This window comes from Syngnathoides biaculeatus, chromosome 15 (genome assembly GCF_019802595.1).
Source record: "Syngnathoides biaculeatus isolate LvHL_M chromosome 15, ASM1980259v1, whole genome shotgun sequence".
NCBI classification, from domain to species: Eukaryota; Metazoa; Chordata; class Actinopteri; order Syngnathiformes; family Syngnathidae; genus Syngnathoides; species Syngnathoides biaculeatus.
This window is the reverse complement of record NC_084654.1, coordinates 6369888-6386879: the sequence shown is the minus strand read 5'-3', so window position 1 is coordinate 6386879 and position 16992 is coordinate 6369888. Positions and strand designations below refer to the sequence as shown.

Here is a 16992-nt window from a genome sequence, read left to right as displayed (position 1 = left end):
AGTCCACCTCCACTCCATGTATTATCCTGAATCAGATGCACCTGTGTGAGGTCATTAGCTGCACAAAGACACCTGTCCACCCCATACAATTAGTAAGTCTCAATCTTGTAACATGGTCAAGACCAAAGAGCTGTCCAAAGACACCAGAGACAAAATTGTACAACTCCACACGGCTGGAAAGAGGTACGGAGAAATTGCCAAGCAGCTTGGTGAAAAAAGGTCCACTGTAGGAGTAATCATTAGAAAATGGAAGAAGCTAAACATGACGGTCAATCTCAAATCGGAGTGGAGCCCCATGCAAGATATCACCCCGTGGGGTCTCAATGATCCTTAGAAAGGTGAGGAATCAGCCCAGGACTACACGACAGGACTTGGTCAATGACCTGAAAAGAGCTGGGACCACCGTTTCCAAGGTGACTGTTGGTAATACACTAAGACGCCATGGTGGCACGGAAGGTTCCCCTGTTTAAACCAGCACATGTCAAGGCCTGTCTTAAGTTTGTCAATGACCATTTGGATGATACAGAGGCATCATGGAAGAAAGTTTTGTGGTTAAATGAGACTAAAACTGAACTTTTTGGTCATAATTCCACAAACTGTGTTTGGAGGAAGACGAATGATGAGTTCCATCCCAAGAACACCATGCCTACTGTGAAGCATGGGGGTGGTAGCATCCTGCTTTGGGGGTGTTTTTTTGCACATGGGACAGGACAAAAGCATTGTATTAAGGAGAGGATGACCGCAGCCATTTAATGTGAGATTTTGGTGAACAACCTCTTTCCATCAGTAAGAGCATTTAAGATGGGTCATGGCTGGGTCTTTCAACATGACAATGACCCGAAGCACACAGCCAGGAAAAGTGGCACCATAAGAAGTATAAGTTTCTGGTGTGGGCTAGTCAGTCTCCAGTTGTACAATTTTGTCTGTGGTGTCTTTATGCAGCCGACGACCTCACACAGGTGCATCTGATTCAGGATAATACAAGGGAGAGGAGATGGACTTTTAAAGGCGGACTAACAGGTCTTTGAGGGTCAGAAGTCTAACTGATAGATAGGTGTTCAGATACTTATTTGCAGGTGTATCACACAAATAAATCGTTAAAAAAAAAAATCATACATTGTGATTTGTGGATTTTTCTTTTGTGATTATCGCTCTCACAGTGGACATGCACCTACAATGAAAATTTCAGACCCCTCCATGATTTCTAAGTGAGAGAACTTGCAATATAGCAGGGTGTTCAAATACATATTTTCTTCAAATTTGTTTTGCTCAATCAAAAAAAAAATAAATAAATAAATAAATAAAATCGGTTCACCATGGCACACAGTTTTCTATTTGTGAATGAAAGCCTTTAATACACCCTTCCACACACTGCAACACACTTCAGTGTTATGAGCCTGGATTAACCAGGTTAAAGTGAACCTCTCTCTGCACTATCATGCATACACACTATATCACTCTGGACACTGATTAGTCAAGGAAACAAATGCTCTTTTGTTACAGCAGGTGAGGTTATCTCAGGCACACACAAAGTAGCCACCTCGTTTTCCTGCACACAGCCAACTGGTGAGGACTAAATATGTCAAGCCACCTAATGAAAATATTTTGAACAATGATTTGATTCCATTGATTGCATAAACTCACCTCAGAATAATTGTTTTTAGGCAAGTCTCAATTGTTTCAAACATATTTTGGTTAAAAATAAATAGGAAATAAATTGCCAGGGAAGTGTGGAAGTTAATTCACTGGCAATTTTCTTTCAATTTATTTCAAGTAAAAATCAACTTGAAACAAATTAAAAAATGCCAAAAAACAAGTTACTTTTTAGGTGACGAGTCTTAATTTGTGTAACCAGATTAGTTTTAAATAGAAATGAGAACTATTGCTGGTAAGATTTGGGGTTTTGGTAGTGTACCAATTACCAAGTGCTTCAGTTATGCCAGTTGGAGATGGAGGCCAGTACAAATGTGGATAGATGATTGAGCAGAAATGTTGAAAGGTAGAGTGCTATACATGTCAAATTTTCACATTGCAGTTTACAGTATTTCATTTTATACTTGTGTGACAAGTGACGCTCATGATGAGCTATGCACTTTCATTTACGATGAACTGTTTCCATACATTTTACATAGCGTGTTTGTTTGTTTCATTTGGATAGATTTTCATTTGAAGCCATTTTGTCCCTTGCATTTCCAAACAATGACATTTGCAACATGGACTCAGACCTAAATGTTTAGAGCTGAAACAGCAATACATGGAGAAGCTGCTAAATCAAATAAAGGAATGCACTGACCCTGGACAAAAAAAATTGAAGTTTTTAGTTTTCAAAGTCTTCTTCTGTGGTATATTTTCTGGAAGCTCAAGCTCATAAATGAACTAAAAAATTAATTTAAAATAAAATGGTTGGGTGTGTGTGTGTTGTTTATTCCATGTGCAAATTTTCCACACTAGGTTAAAAATGTCCATCCATCCATCCATCCATCCATCCATCCATCCATTTTCTTAGCCGCTTATCCTCACAAGCGTCACAGAGAGTGCTGGAGCCTATCCCAGCTGTCAACGGGCAGGAGGCGGGGTACACCCTGAACTGGTTGCCAGCCAATAGCAGGGCACATGGAGACAAACAGCCACACTCACAATCACACCTAGGGGCAATTTAGAGTGTCCAATTAATGTTGCATGTTTTTGGGATGTGGGAGGAAACTGGAGTGCCTGGAGAAAACCCACGCAGGCACGGGGAGAACTTGATTGAATTAGGGACCTCAGAACTGTGAGGCCAACACTTTCAAGCTGAGCCACCGTGCCGTCAGGTTAAAAATGTGTTTTCAAAAAAACTCAAATCGGTAGTCATTTAAAAATCTATATTTTTAATTGGGTTTTTTGTTAGTATTATATCTGTGTGTTAAAGAATTAGTATAACCTGGGAACTATGAGCGACGAAAAATCTACTATAGCAACAACATTTTTCAAATGGCTTCAAACTCAATGCAAAATCCTATACAATACAGCCAATAAAAAAAAAACTTTTTTTAAAATGGACTTTTCATCATGGCACCTTAAAAACCCAATTTATATTAGGGCATTTGGTAACTGGAAAGCATTTTTCTTTAAATCAGTAAGTCACTGTATTCCTTTAAAACAAATATAACTGAATCTGTACAGGGCCTCTAGTTGTAGCTGCTTACTGCTATTTCGTAAAAGCTGATGGTGGACACAACAGCCACTTTATTTGGTACACATGTTCAACTGCTCAGAGCCTCAAAAGTGTAATCAGCCAATCTAGTTCAGACCAAAGTTGGGTGTATTTAAAAAGCATGAAATAGCTAAAGAAACGTAAATTAAAAAGACTTTGGCCAAAATTAATGGTAATATCCACAGACTGGCCAGACCACTGGACAGACGCTGTATAACAGGGGTCTCAAACTCGCGGCCTACGGGCCATTTGCGGCCACCACATTACTATGAAAGTTAAATGATAGTGCGGCCCTGAAGTTTGATATGAATGGCACTATTACAGTGTTGTGTGCAGAGCTGACGAACCTACCAATCACGGTGGGGATGTGGCTCTCGGGGACATGACAATGACCAGGCTTGATGCAAGCAGAGAAACATTTTCATTGAGTGAAAGTTACAGTTGTGTTTCCATGGAGAGTTTCATGAAATGTTTTGCACACAACTTCTTTACACCAACTTCCTTGCTTATATTATTTCGTGCTAAAAAATAAATAAATAGACATTTTTAAATATTTCTCATATAAATTGCGTGCATGTCTGCTGAGGCTGCGGCCCAGCATGTTAGAATGTGCCCACAGCGGCCCCCGAAGTGAATTGAGTTTGAGACCACTGTTGTACATGTTTGAGAAAAAGTATTTTTAACAATTAATAACAACATGTTAATCATGCTTTAATGGTAGAACATGAATTAAAAAAAGACTACTGTTGAAAAGAAACTCAGGAGCCACTAAAATGTTTGTCATAACATTTGATGGTCAGGACAGAATTTGTATGATTGATCTTAATTATCCTTTGTTTGTGCCAATCCCTTAAGAACATCTCTGGGGAATTATGCTATGCTGCTGAAAATTTAGGATTTACTGTACAAATTGTACCTAATAAAGTCACCAAGTGGCCATGAATTACAATCTCACTATGACAAAAACTAGGTGGCAACACCAATGGATGAGAGGAAAGCAAGAAATGGAAAACTTAATATCAGATGGAGGTTACTTGGCTACTTACAAACAGAAAACATGGAAGAAAAACCAAGCGTGTTAGCGTCCTGAGGGCCGCCTTTTAAAAAAAAACAAAACAAAACAAAAAAAAAAATAAGGAACGAGGAAAAAAACAGACGGTTGTTAATGATTGAAAGAGAGAAACAAGGTCAAGCACAACAAATCATTGTGAACCAAACTAAAATTGAACCTGTGCAAAAAAGTGGCTTATGCTATAAACCTTATGATCTCACATGGTAATACTGTGTCTAATAATGACAACCATTCTTTTTGCATCAAAAACTTTAGACTAGATGTCTAACATAATGACAATCAGAAGATGACAATCAGAAAAAAATAACCGTGCAGTCGAGAGAGGTGTTAGTTCTTATAAACACACAGAGCATGATTGTGAGGTTTAAATAAGAAGCCAATCAAGGTTCCCCTTAGTGGAGCACATTAAGTTTTAAAGGCCTTTACCTTTCACTTTAAGAAACAAAAGTTAAGTAATATACACCGTATATATGGCAAACTGTTTTACTCAGTGCTCGATGCTGACTAAACTAGTGTTTATAGTGGGCATGAAGAGCCATTGAACATTATAATTCAATTATTTTACAGTTGCAGTTGCAATTTTTCCCACAGGGAGATTAATAAGGGATAACTTCTGCTGTGTAGGCAGTGTGTTGTTGTAAATGCATCTACCACCCAGGACGTGGTGTAATCGGTTATTATAAAGGTAAATGCAGCAACTTCGGGGCAGCGTTTTGAGGTGGAAAGTTTTTTGGACATGTGGAAAATGCTGCCGCCAATGAAGGGTGCAGGGACTACAATTCAACCTCACACAAGATCTCTTTGCTGGAGACCAATATTTGAGTAAATTGACAAAAACTTCAAGAAAGACTTATTGTGCTTCAGGCACTGATGGTACTCCAGGTGTTTGGTATTGTGGGTGAACTCTAACTTCTGAGTTTTATTTTAAGAGCATGAGAGAAATGTTTACCAATGTCATTTAAAAAAGAAAAAGAGATGACGCTACGCTCAAATTCAATGTGCTCTTTTGGGCCAACCCAATCCACAACATGCTAAAATCTGAGTGAACCTAGTGCCACGTTACAGTTGGAAGAAAGTTGAGTCATGTGGTTGCTCATGGAGTGAGTCCTTGTTTTGGTGGTCATCAGGGGAAGAGGAGTGGGAGGGATGAAAACTGGGGAGAAGAGGAGGACAGTGGGGACGAAAGCGGGGAGGACAGCGTTGATATGGTGGAAGGGGAAGTGGGTGATACTGGTTCCGAACCAGTATGAGAGGAAGACGAACCTGAGGCTAACATAGAAACAGTAAATAAATAAACCAATAAAAGCAATTCCTAAAAGGAAGGACCAGAAATTAATCATCTATCTGAAGATTGAAAATGTAAGCAGAAATTATTCTTCAAAGTTGGGAGCCTTACGTTAAAGAACAGAAACACCGCAATGTTCACAACTTAATTCAAAATGAAGAATTTCAGGCATCGTTTTTTCTTTACTCCAACACACACCCACAAAAAAAAATTATATATATATATATATATATATATATATATATATTTTTTTTTTAATATATATTTTTTCTTTCATTGCATTTTCTTAGCTGCTCATCCTCACAAGGGTTGTGGACTGTGCTGGAGCCTATCCCGCACAATCACACGTAGGAGCAATTAGTGTCAAGAAAACCCACGCAGGCATGGGGAGAACATCCAAACTCCATACAGGCGGGGCCGGGATTTGAACCCCTGTCCTCAGAACTGTGAGGCCAAAGTTCTACACCTGACCCACCGTGCCCCTTATATATATTTTAACACTAACTAATGAAACTTACGTGGACAAATTACCTGTAGAGACCAAGAGGAGGCAATGAAATATTTGTATGGTTTCATAGCCCTCTGAGAGAAACTTAAACTACAAAGTGGCTCGCAATAAAAATTATCTCAAGCCCTATTGTATAGTTGTCTAAGGAGTTGAAACATGTAGTGTGGAGAAGGCCCTGTTCAAAACTGGACCTACAGTGGGTATGTACAAAAGAGAAAAAAAAAATTAAGACCATTGAACGTATAATAACGAAACATTTATTAGACCACTACCCAATATAAGGTTTATGCTATGTCAGCCCTTCTTTAAGAGCATTGGGAATGATCAAAATGTTAATATACAAAGATGTAGAAACTCAATCAATGAAGCAATAATACATAAGACAAACAGGATTTTAACATTGTCACTTAGATCCCAGGTGGTAAAACTTTACATGAATGACCAGTTTATGTGTGTCCGTTTATGTGCACCTACCAGTATCTGGGTCACTAAAGTCTGGCAGAGTCATGGCGTTGAGCTGTCGTCGGTCCGCTACAGCTCTATCCAACAGACTGCTACCACGTCCTGAATCACTGCCACAGTGAACACGCAATTTAATCCATACTACCCACAATTGTACTGTATGACTAAAATGTCAAAATAGCCAGACTTGTGCATCCATGTGTGGGTCTTCGCATACCTGGGATTTGTAAGGTTGTAAAAGCTTTTCCAGATCTGCAGCATGTGTTTGCAGGTGAGCAAAGCTTCTTCTGATCCTCTGCACATGCTCTCCAACTTCACCTTTGTGTAGAGCAAGCTATAGACAGTATAAGGATAAATACAAGGTCAGATTGTTCTTTGCATGGGCTGTTGTTACTATGTTGTATATCTCACTTGAAGTTCTCTGGATACTCAGACAGGGCCATTTCTATAATATTGAGACCATCTTGGTAGTGTTTCTGTGCTGAAAGCAGCAAGGCCAGCAGGTGAAGGGAGTGAACATCATCCCCTTGAAGCTGCAATGCCTGTCGAACATAGCCGAGCGCCTCGGGAATCTACACACACGCACGCACATGCACACCCACACCGACACCCACACACCCACACACACACACACCACACACCCACACACACACACACCACACACCCACACACACACCACACACACACACACACACACACACACACACACACACACACACACACACACACACACTCTGCAGGTTCTCTCTATATTTTGGGGAAACAACTTTTTTAAAGTGTTTTCTTGTTTATCCCTGACTTTATGTCTAGCATTCTTATGTCAAAGCTCACCTGTACGCTGTGACCTATACAATTGTTGCAGTTACCTGTCTGGACACAGCAAGCTGCAGTGCAAGATAGAAGGCTGCTAGATGGTCTGTTGGAGACAAACTTTGAGCTCTGTCAAGAGAGACAAAGTTTGTGTTAAAAATGACTTTAAAACGACTATTATATAACATTACTGTAGAGAATCCAATAGACCTAATTTCATTCTTGCTTGGAAAAGTTAATTCTTGCCACTTCTTTGTCAGTTTTTAGACTGCAGTGTTTAATTCTCACATCAGAAAAAAGCAGGTGTCCATCAACCATCTTTTGAGATTTGTTGCCTTGCCTAAAGTACCGTATTCTTCAATCAAAATTGTAACTAAACATAAAATACTGAAGAATGTTACCTCAAATTCAAGTCGATTTACTTTTTAATATTTATGAAAGGTTAGGTGGATGCCCCGTGAACACCTTTGTGATGTTCTGGGCACTTAACACTGGCCCATATGACTCAGGACAGGCGACGCAAGAGAGAGTATATCCCTCGGCTGGCCTGGGAATGCCTCAGGATACTCCCCGGAACAGAAATTAAATGTTGAGAGGCTGAAATTCTAATGTTTTACAAATTTAAAGGAAAAGAAGAAGTCTATACAAAAAAAAAAAAAAAAAACAATTAGCAGCGATCGTGTCATTCATGAGCAAAGTTGTGGAAGTCTCACTCAACATCCCAGAGCAAGCCATACTGCCTGCAACATCATTTACAGACGTCACGCTGGGACAGTCGTCATAGAAACACACTGAGCCACCTGCTATGGCAGATGAACAAGAGATTTGGGGATTTTTCTGACGGCCCTTCTGAGACTGAAGCTCTTTTTTTGAAGAAAAGAACATCTCAGAAGCAAGTGAATTGACCGGGGCTATACTACCTTATCGTTTTGAGCCATATTAGACGATATGCGAATCACTTCTGACTGACAACAGTCACCCCAACAGAGGGACGTGGAGGACAAGGAACCCGATCAAATATTAAAAATGACTTGTGTATGTAGCATACTCAGGAGGACCCATCCCGGGCGAAGTAACTCGTGCCCAGACACCGGTGGCCGGTAGGTGGGGAGAGCTCCTTTCTCCTCCCCGCACAAGGCCAAAAACCACCTCGCCTCCCGATTCATCTCCACGTCGAGGCTAATGCTCGGCCGTCCGCCGGTGACCGATGACAACGCTGATGCACTTTATGAAATTATTATGACGCGGATCTTTTGGTACCATTACGTCGGCGGACGGAGCTTAAGGTAAGAGTACTCTTCAGTTACGAAGGCTTTATGCAAGCAAGCCTTGGGATTCAAACTTGCCTACAACCAACATTCCCTCTAATTTTTTACGTCTCTGAGGAAACACACAAAAGGCCGTCAGCGCCCTCTCTGACCGCTATGAGAAACATCAGACATATGCACTGTGGTCAGATCAGTGTCATCCATTGAAGTTACATGCCTCATTCAAAGATTCAGATTACAGCATTTACATTCCTATCAGAACATTATTAAGAACAATTTTGTGTTTTTGTAAACTTACAATGAAAATGTCAACAAACAAAAAATACATTGTTAACCAAACCAAGGTAACTATGATCTGTAAATTTGAAATGTTGCATCCAACTTTGTTTTATTTCTTTTTTACCAACAATGATATCTCCATCTGTTTTTCTTGGTATAAAACTGAATTATTGCTTGCAGAATATCTTTAGCTGTGCATGTTGAAAGCTGAATGATGCTACCAACCAGTTTTAAGGTTAGTGTTATGTTGCCTCCTATATTTAAAATACAGAATTACCTTTTTGTGCAATGTATTGTCTATGCTTTCATCCTCTATCAGGCTGTGCCAAGGTGGAATTTTAACATTATACGCCATCTCATCCTGTACTTTCTACTTTGGCATCAGACCAGATCTTTTTTACTCAAAAAAAAAAAGGAGAAAATCTCATCCACTTTCACCACTTTTTCTTCAATTATTCACATACCCTGACATTTATTAAAGCAACAACACTTGTTTTTTTTTATTTTATTTTTTTACCTTTACCATTATTATCGAGATAACACAAGCAGCATGTTTAACGGTGTTTGTAATTATGAGTGTACCCCTTTAAGAGCTGAAGGGGGGCGGAGTCAGGTAAACTATCCGGAGACCCAGTGCTTCCATGTTGAGAGGAAAAAAAAAGTCAGTCTGTGGTTCACCACGCTGGATTGTTTTTCATATGCGCTGAGAATGTCTATGTATTTCTACTCGTAACAAATTTTACGCACGGGATTTGTTGTGCTCAACTGTGCAGATTTGCGAGTACAACGGCACCCGTCAAGTCAGAGTGAGTGAAAAGTCCATGACATGAGCCAATATATTGTTATTTACCGGACTTTCCAAGACCTGGAAAAGGCAACGTTTCTTCCCATGATATTCCAGAAATTCTCTGACTCGTACGAACCCTGAAAATGGCTGGTGCTGAAAACCATTTCAAAGTACATTGGGTAGAAAAGAGAAATAGATAAAGAAAACGAGACACCAAACCTCTGGAAGGCTCCCAAAGCTTTCCTCTGATACTCTTCTTGGGTGCTTCGCAATGATGCTACAGCGACAAAGGAAAGCAGTAGGAAAGAAAACAGTCAGGAGTACTACATAATAATACAATTCCTCATGGTGTTGTTAAATGCAAAAGCTCACACATGGCCTTACCATCTGTCGCTTTGAGGCTGTACACCAGTCCAATAGCCAAGTAGCCTTTAGCTCTAAACTCAGCTGCTTTCTCCCCCATGTCAATCACCATTTTGCCAAAGGACTCGCCCTCATCCAACTAGGTTGAGTAGATTTGATAAGAAAAATAGCTGTGATTTAGGAATAGCTACATGGATGATGCTTCAGTTTGTCCTGAGATCAATTTGTTACCCAGTGAAGGGGTCCGATACACAGTTTGACAGCCAGCAGCGGAATGGTGGGGTCGTCGGGCTTTAGACGCATGCACTCCTTCAGAACTTTAACTGCCCGAGCAGATTTCCCAGCAGCCATTAAAGACAGTGCAAGCTGGTACCATAAGTGGAACTCCTCAAAAGCAAACTTCATGGCTCGTTCCAAACACTAGAGAACATGAAAGAGGGCATTTAGTTAAAGCAATTGGCAATGTTGTGGTGCTGTAATGATTTTCATGCAGGCTCTATTCCAGTCAATACCCCATTTATAATGTCTCAGTAAATCACAGGCAACCATTCCAGAAGAGGAATGAAACATTTTACAGTTTACTTATAGAACATGATAAAATTCCAGACCATTAAGATGACTGTTTTAAATTTTAATTATTATAATACACACCTCTTCTTTGGTGCCCTGAAGCCTTCTTCACAGCAATTGAACCTCTCTACTTACTTGTCTCTATATTTCTCCTATCCAGTACAGCTATCCATTTTCCACACCACTTATCCTGACTAGGGTCACAGGTGTGCTGGAGCCTACCTTCACAGCCAATCACAGGGCACATTCAAACAAAGAAATTCACGCTTATATTCACACCATCCATCCATCCATCCATCAGTCCATCCATCCATCCATCCATTTTCTACCGCTTTTCCAGGTTGGGTCGCAGGGGATGAGCACCGGGCCTGACACTAAGCACCTCCGGGATGACCGAGCTTCTCACCTTTTCTCTAAGGGAGAGCCCGGACACCCTGCGGAGGAAAGTCATTTCGGCCGCTTGTATCCGAGATCTTGTTCTTTCGGTCACGCCCCACAGCTCGTGCCCATTGGTGAGGGTAGGAAGGTAGATCAACTGGTAAATTGAGAGTTTTGCCTTTTGACTTAGCTCCCTCTATACCACAACGGACCGATACAAAGTCTGCATTACTGCAGATGCTGCACCAATCTGTCTGTCGATTTCCCGCTCCCGCCTTTGGCCACCGACCATCTCACACCGAACCAACAATTTAGCATCTTCAATTAATCAACCATGCATTTTTTTAGTGATGTGCTTCAACTATCATGGAAAGGCAAGTTTTTAACCACTCTTCCAGAAGTGTGGATCAGTAGGTAGATTGGGTCATCCAGTGACCCAAGGGCATCTGGTTTGAACTCCGGCTATGACTATCAACGTGTCCTTGGGCAAGTCGAACGTCCTTGGGCAAGAAATCCTATTTTGGTCCCAGTGGACCTGGCAGCACCTTTGCCTGGAAGCACCCGCTCACTGGTGTGTGAGTGCAGACTGAGGTTTCATAAAGTGCTTTGGAAACTGTGATAGTGTAGTTAAAGTACTATATAATTATTTCAGTGTTCATTTGAGAGGTCACACATTGATGTTGAGCGAAAAGCCCTGGCTCTCAATCTCCATTATAATTCATTCTAAACGTGTTCCATTGGGTTGTGGTCAGGAATCTATGCAGGTTAGTCAAATTCATCCACATTAGACGCGGTCATCATTTATTGACCTTGGTTGTCCACTGGTGCACCATAATGTTGGCAGGATAAGAGGCCAACTTCAAACTACTCCCACAAAGTTCGGAACAAGCAATTGACCACCATCTCTTGGTTTGGCAAAGCATTCAGAGTTCTTTCACTCGAACTAAGGGGCCAATCCCTCTTCCTTTTGCAGAATATCAGTCAGTCCCTGTTTTTCCTCACTGAGAAGTGGCTTCTTTGCTGCCCTTAATGACACTGGGTCATCCTCCAAAGTCTTCACCTCACTGCACATACAGATGCATTCACACCTGCTTGGTGCCACTGATCACTGATGGTGATGCAAAGGATGGATCCATGACAATGATTGACAGCTCCCTTTTGACCTATCAGTGAGCATCATTTTCTGAACTCCACCCATGCTGTCCACATCCGGGATCTTGTACCCACAAAGAGAGCGCGTGCTTACTTTAAGCCTCTGAATTGTGAGTGTATGGTCCTGCATATATCCGATTCGGAAATATGGTGCTTCGATGTGGCTGGGGAATGTGCAATAGAGACGAGCGCTATTCAGAGGGATTTCTGGGAGGATATCTGGCGTGCTGTCCCACTCAGAAGCGTAATTTAGATAAATGCAAACGGTGGATTAAAGCTATGGCTGACCTCACAGACAGCTGACCGTATCAAAGATAAATCAGCACAAAACTGTCTGTTCCAAGGTAAGTCACTCAATTATTCGGCGTAACAGCTATAAAGTACAATGATGATGAACATCTCCTGGAATGTGACAAGGGGCTTGCACTACAAATTGACAAAAACCATCCCATTATTTTCACTATTATTCATTATTTATTTGATTATTTTACCTGTAGATCGTATGTCTGACAAAGAATCGTTTTTCTCTTCCTACTTTCTGTTGGTCGAGCTACAACTACTTCACTCATCTGGACTGGTTTGATTTTGTCTCTGGGTTTATTCCACTGCTGTGGCAGAGACGCACACCTTTGCTCACATGATACGTGGGAAAAGTTATGGAGTTTGAGCCCTTTCTTTGGTGCCCTGAAGCCTTCTTCACAAAAATTGAACCTCTCTCCTTAAAGTTCTTGGTGATCCAATAAATTATTGATTTAAGTGCAATCTTATTAGCAGCAATATCTTTGCCTGTAAAGCCCTTTTTGTGCATCTCAATGATGATTGCAAATTTCCTTGCCAGTAACCATGGTTATCAGAGGAAGAACACTGCTTTCAAACACTACTCTCCTTTAAAATTCGTTATTCTCACTCAATCAGTATGTCAAAGTGATCTCAAGCCTGGTCCTCATCAACATGCCCCTGAGTTAACAAGAGAATCACTGACATGATGTCGGTTGGGCCTTCTGTGTCAGGGCTGAATTGCAGTGGAAATGTGTCTGAGAAGTTCAAATAGGGACTTTACAATTAATTTCAATTCATCTTCACTTTTCGTAACATCATGGAATACATTCAAATTTCCATCACAAAAAAATGAGGCAGTAGAGTTTGTGAAAATATTTGTGTAATTTTCAAAACATTTGGCCATGCCTGTAGACTGGAATATTTAGGAATGAAGGGAATTTGTGACAGGTGGCAGCCTGTCACAGTTCCATGCTGGAATTCACCAAGCTCCTAAAGTGACCCATTCTTTTCTGCATTCCTAGATGCTGATTGTAAACAATTATGGCCATGGAAGTTATGGGAACAGCTGATTCCAATTATTTGAGTGGGTGATTGAATAATTATGGCAAGGGTTATGTAGCATGACCATATAACTTGCCTCTGACAGCATCTCATACTGCCCTCTCCTGCCCAAAGCTATAGTTAGCAGGTCATACACCACAGAGGCAGACTGCAGACTAATGATTCGATCATTGTTGTGTTCGGGAATCCTGCTTAGGACAGCGTCTCGATTAGCCTGAAATACACAAACAGTACAAAGCAATGAATGTAGAAACAATTTTGGCGTTACAGTTAGAATCTATTACTTTGAAGCAATGTATGTTATTTGCTCATCTTACCATTGACTCACTAATGAGGAGCAGCAATAATGCTTCCTCTGTGTTCTCCTGGGGGCAAAAAAGACTGAGAAAGAGAAATTCATAGAGATTCCAAAAGGCAGAATTAAAAAGGATGTGAGGAAGAAGAGAATAGGAAGCAGACAAGCGACTTGACAACACATCATTTTGAGCAGCTTTTCATATTTGTGCCACTCTCTTCCTACTTTATTTCCTCTAAGCAAAACAATAACATGATATCTTACTTCTCTCCTGAGTACACTCGTGGGCGCCTGCTTAAGATGTACTTCTTGCTTTGTATGTGTCCTTGTCGAGTGGGATCGTCCAGTGGTGACACAGTAGGCGGGTCTTCCACAGGAGACCAGTAACTCTGTTCGCACATTCCTCGGAGCAAGATCTCTGCAAGCTGTCTCGCTATCGTCTAAACACAAACACACAGATAAATACACTTATATTCTGGCACCAAAAGAGCAATCTGCTTATCCAAGACTCACAACACTTTTTCTTAATAAATCTTCTGTTAAATTTGTGTGACCCAACTGAGTTCTATTTTTAGAACACTTAGAATACAACCGTTGCTGTAACAGAGTGCTGTAAAGTTCAACAGGAAGCCTGGTAAAAATCTGTAAGGGAACAAAAGCAAAACCTTTTAGCCAATTCCATACCATGCGCAGGTTCTGTGTTGTTCTGGTCTCAACAGCTCGAAGAATTTCTCGAAATCGCCCAACGCCTTGCGTCAGGTTTCTATGCAATGACAAGAAACAAAATGCAATGTAAAGAATCTTACAGATTCAAAATAATTCAAAGAGGATAGTGTGTGTGCTCGTGCGCAAGTGCAAATGTATGATTAAATCTGAGGAGCAATTAATCTATTCTTGCAAGTTTTCAAGATGGTATATTAAGTAATTTCCTGCTGAACTGAGCTTTTTTATAATTGAAAATGAGAAGAATAGAGCATAGAATAGAGTAGGACACTCTAAAATTATTATTATTTGTTAAAAAAAAACATTGTTATATGCTGCAACATTTGCTGGTTTTGTGCTCAGGTCAAAAACGTAGCGTCAACATTCCTTTGGTGCCATCTAGTGGCATCTTTGTCCCATGCACCTGTGGTGAACTAATAGGAGGAGCTTATGCATAATGTCAAGGTTTCCCAAACGAGAACGCCAGTTAAAGTTTCTGCAACGTATAAAACTCTAAAAGGACTCAAACGCCATAACTTTTCTCATGTGGCACTGCTGCACGTATCTGCCACAGCAGTGGAATAAACACAGAGACAAAATCAAACCAGTGCAGATGAGTGAAGAAGTTGTAGCTCGACCTACAGAAAGTAGGAAGAGATAAACGATTCTTTGTCAGACATACGAACTACAGGTAAAATAATCAAATAAATAATGAATAATAGTGAAAATAATGGGCTGGTTTTTGTCCATTTGTAGTGCAAGCCCCTTGTCACATTCCAGGAGATGTTCATCATCATTGTACTTTATAGCTGTTACTCCGAATAATTGAGTGACTTACCTTGGAACAGACAGGTTTGTGCTGATTTATCTTTGATACGGTCAGCAGTCTGTGAGGTCAGCCATAGCTTTAATCCACCGTTTGCATTTATCTAAATTACGCTTCTGAGTGGGACAGCACGCCAGATATCCTCCCAGAAATCCCTCTGAATAGCGCTCGTCTCCATTGCACGTTCCCCAGCCTCATTGAAGCACCATATTTCCGAATCGGATATATGCAGGACTATACACTCACAATTTAGAGGCTTAAAGTAAGCACACGCTCTCTTTGTGGGTACAAGATCCCGGATGTGGACAGCATGGGTGGAGTTCATCATTGTTTATTTATATATTTATAGCTGTTACATCGACTAATTGAGTAACTTAGCTTGGAACAGACAGCTTTGTGCTGATTTATCTTCGATATGTTCAGCTGGTTATGAGATTGTCCACAAGCCTTAATCCACCGTTTGCATTCATCTAAATTACACTTTGGGGTTCACTGATTGGTCAAATGGAAGCTGTCAATCATTCTCACGGATCCATCCATTATATAGTCAGGCCATACGTTTGTCAATTAGAAAAGTGCTTTGCCACCATCTCGTGGCATTTATAGGCAACTACAAACTTTTTTGTGTGGGCATCAGTTGCAGATTTTTGCTATTTTAGAACAGGACTATTCCCCACAAATAGCAGAGGTTCACAATTATATTAAATGATGATAGTCTTCATCAGAATGCAAGATGTACACAGAAGACGTCTTTTTAATTTCACTATTGACCTTTTAGGGGTTACAATATATCTGACACCATAGTTTATGTGACCATTGTAAAGATAAGCAGCTTAGCAAATGGATGGATGTGCCCTTCATAAATCAAATACAGAGGAGAGAATTTGAGTACTGTAAATACATTTTTCTGATTAACTTTATTGTATTGACGTTTTGGTGGTGCATCACTGCAGACATTGCATGATCCGCCTTTCGATCTCACACTCAATTCTTCCTTCACTCGTGGACAAAATCCTGAGATACTTGAACTTCTCCACGTCGGCCAGGATCTCCTACCTCCTACCGCCACCCTTTTCTGACTGAGGACGACGGCCCCTAATTTAGAGGATTTTGAACCCAGCCACTTCTCAAACTTCTGTGAACCACTCCAGTGAAAGTTGAAGGTCATGGCTTGATGAAGCCATCAAAACCACATCATCTGCAAAAAGCAGGAACGTAATCCTCGTGTCAAAAAACCTGACCCCTTCACATCTCGGCTGTGCCTAGAAATTCTATCCATAAAGGTAATGAAGAGAACCGGGGGCTCCCTCGAAGGATTCCAGCTCACATTGGAAATTCATTCAACTTTTTGCTGGTAATGGGGACGAAACTCTTGACATCGGTCGTACAGGGCCCCAAAACCTCATACCAGGGAGTCCAGTGCCCTATATTCCTGGAGCCCCACCTACAGGAATTTTTAAGGGACAAGGTCGAATGACTACTCCAATTGCACAAAACATGTAGACAGGTTGAGCAAATTCCTATGTACCTTCAAGTACCTACCCTATTGAGGGTTTACTGATGGTCCATTGTTTCACAGCCACAACAAAAACCATACTGCTCTTTCTGTTCCTCTCCAAAACCCCTAAGAACACCTGACCAGGGAGGCTGGGGGGTGCGCCCTCTATAGTTGGAACACCTACTCTGGTACCCCTTATTAAA

At 40.9% G+C, this 16992-nt stretch overlaps 1 protein-coding gene across 2 annotated transcripts in view; it reads right to left on the bottom strand.

The window, feature by feature from the left end:
* ttc7b (tetratricopeptide repeat domain 7B) overlaps nt 1-16992 on the bottom strand; it is a 39628-nt gene that overhangs the window by 9742 nt on the left and 12894 nt on the right. For both annotated transcript variants that reach the window (XM_061843861.1, XM_061843862.1), the window contains 11 exons: nt 14448-14526; nt 14028-14203; nt 13786-13849; nt 13545-13682; nt 10259-10447; nt 10049-10166; nt 9884-9941; nt 7387-7459; nt 6932-7092; nt 6738-6854; nt 6533-6630 (listed from right to left, as the gene is read on the bottom strand). In XM_061843861.1, coding sequence (XP_061699845.1) covers nt 6533-6630; nt 6738-6854; nt 6932-7092; nt 7387-7459; nt 9884-9941; nt 10049-10166; nt 10259-10447; nt 13545-13682; nt 13786-13849; nt 14028-14203; nt 14448-14526 — 1271 coding nt within the window. The remainder of the gene's footprint in view (nt 1-6532; nt 6631-6737; nt 6855-6931; nt 7093-7386; nt 7460-9883; nt 9942-10048; nt 10167-10258; nt 10448-13544; nt 13683-13785; nt 13850-14027; nt 14204-14447; nt 14527-16992) is intronic.